The following is a 1,829-nucleotide window of genomic DNA, read 5'->3' as shown; positions in this document are numbered from 1 at the left end:
GGCGCCGAACCACCCGTCGAGGGAGACATCCATTACCAGCGCGGCGGTGGCGCGCCCCTGCCGCCCTCGGGCTCCAAGGACCAGTCCCTAGGAGCTGGTGGCGAGTTCGGAGGCCACGACAAACCTAAGATCACGGCATGGGAGGCAGGCTGGAACGTGACCAACGCTATCCAGGTGAGCGCGGGATTCCCAGCTCTGCCTGTCCCCTCCCCCGACTCCCCCACCCCCAGTTCTGCGCACAAGGCTCTGCCGGAAGCAGAGTCCCTTGGAGATCTCAGCCTCAAGACCCCATCCTGTACCCGGAATCTCGCCTTTTCCCATCCCTCTCAGCCCTGCGCGGGGATCTACGCCCCCAGGCGGTGTGTCCTCCCCCTGGTCCGGCCCGTCTCCCGCGTCCTCCGCCGCGGGATGGCTAAACTGAGGTTCGGTCAGAGATGCTTGCCGGGAGACCCTGCAAAAGCGAGGGAAACAGGAGGAGGGGGAGTGGGGAGGGGTGAGGGAGAAAGAAAATCAGGATAGGAAGGAACAGTGTCGCCTGGGACTCCGGAATGGATTCACAGCTGCATTTTCGGTAGAAAGGAAGAGGGGGGAATCGCTGAGCGGGGAGTCTCCTCCGGAGACACACGCGCACAGACAGCGCGCATGTACATAGACAGACACACATACCCACAGCCCCCCTCCCCAACGAAGAAACGCAGGTCACAGGTTCACACGACATCCATCTATATATAGACCACAAGATTATCCTCAAATGCACCTTCATACACCCCTACACCTCCCGCACACCGAAACACATACCTCTACATACCAGGGGCACACACACAAACCTATTTAAACATAACACACACACGCACAGATTCATGTATACAGGATCCACCCGCTGTCTCAGGTGCAGTCCTGTCGGGGACAAACAGGTATTCACAAACATGCACACACACACAAACACATACGTGTGACCACACAAGCACAGCATGGTCTTTGGTGCCCCAGCGCTACCTGCCCACAGACTCACCCCTCTCTGCCGAAATCCCTGTTTCCTGGCGACCACAAAAAGGCGACCAGCTCCTCCGCGTGTGACCCTGGCAGAACCGCCTCCAGACGCTCTGAACCTCCTCTGGTAGTTACTCTGCCACCCCTACGGTCAACCCTCAGTCCCCACCAGGCGGCGCCGGTCTCCACCCGGAGCGGGTTTGCAATCTGCACAACGACCCCGGGCGCCGACGAAGGCGGACAGGCCGCAGCTCGCGGGGCACAGGAGGCCTCGGCCCCAGGCGTCCCCGGGCCCTGCGGCTTTGCAGCCCAAGCCCTATCCTCGGCGTCCCCGGAGCTCACGGTTGCTGGGGCGCAGAACGTGGGTTTCCCAGGAGTTGGAGGCCCAGATGGGGTTACTTAGGGACCCGGGCTCCGCGGGACTCTTAGGGGCCCCGCTCAATAAGTGACCCAACCCAAGACGCCTCCCACTCCAGGGCCGGGCAGGACGGCCAAGCGCAATCAGGGACCGGGGACCGCACCAGCTTCGGCTGCTGCTCGCGCCTCCACCTGGGGCATCTTTAAAGGGCTCGTTCGGTTGGCCTGGTGGGAGGCCAGGGTGGGAAGCTGGAGGCCTGCAAGCCTCGGGAGCCCTGGATTTCGTTAGCTTTGCTTCCCCATGTGGATTCTAAACCTTCCTTCCACAGCTCTGCCCGCCCCATCCCGCAGCTTCTGGTTCTCGACTCCCGCTTGATTCTGCCTTCGACCCAGCGCTCGCGCTATCCCCGCAGGCCCCTCATCCTGCCCGCCTCCACCCCTCAGTTCCCTTCCTTAGGGATCCGTCTCTGCGCCCCAATTCC

General features: G+C 62.2%; 1 protein-coding gene across 1 annotated transcript in view; it reads left to right on the top strand.

Moving 5' to 3' along the window:
• SLC32A1 (solute carrier family 32 (GABA vesicular transporter), member 1) overlaps window positions 1–1,829 on the top strand; it is an 8,545-nt gene that overhangs the window by 1,131 nt on the left and 5,585 nt on the right. Inside the window, exon 2 of the mRNA XM_010829241.1 lies at window positions 1–174. Within this exon, the coding sequence (XP_010827543.1) occupies window positions 1–174 (174 nt within the window). The remainder of the gene's footprint in view (window positions 175–1,829) is intronic.

Source organism: Bison bison, unplaced genomic scaffold (genome assembly GCF_000754665.1).
Source record: "Bison bison bison isolate TAMUID 2011002044 unplaced genomic scaffold, Bison_UMD1.0 scf7180017864500, whole genome shotgun sequence".
Lineage (NCBI taxonomy): Eukaryota > Metazoa > Chordata > Mammalia > Artiodactyla > Bovidae > Bison > Bison bison.
Note: the sequence above shows the minus strand (reverse complement) of the source record. Positions and strands in the feature narration are given on the sequence as shown.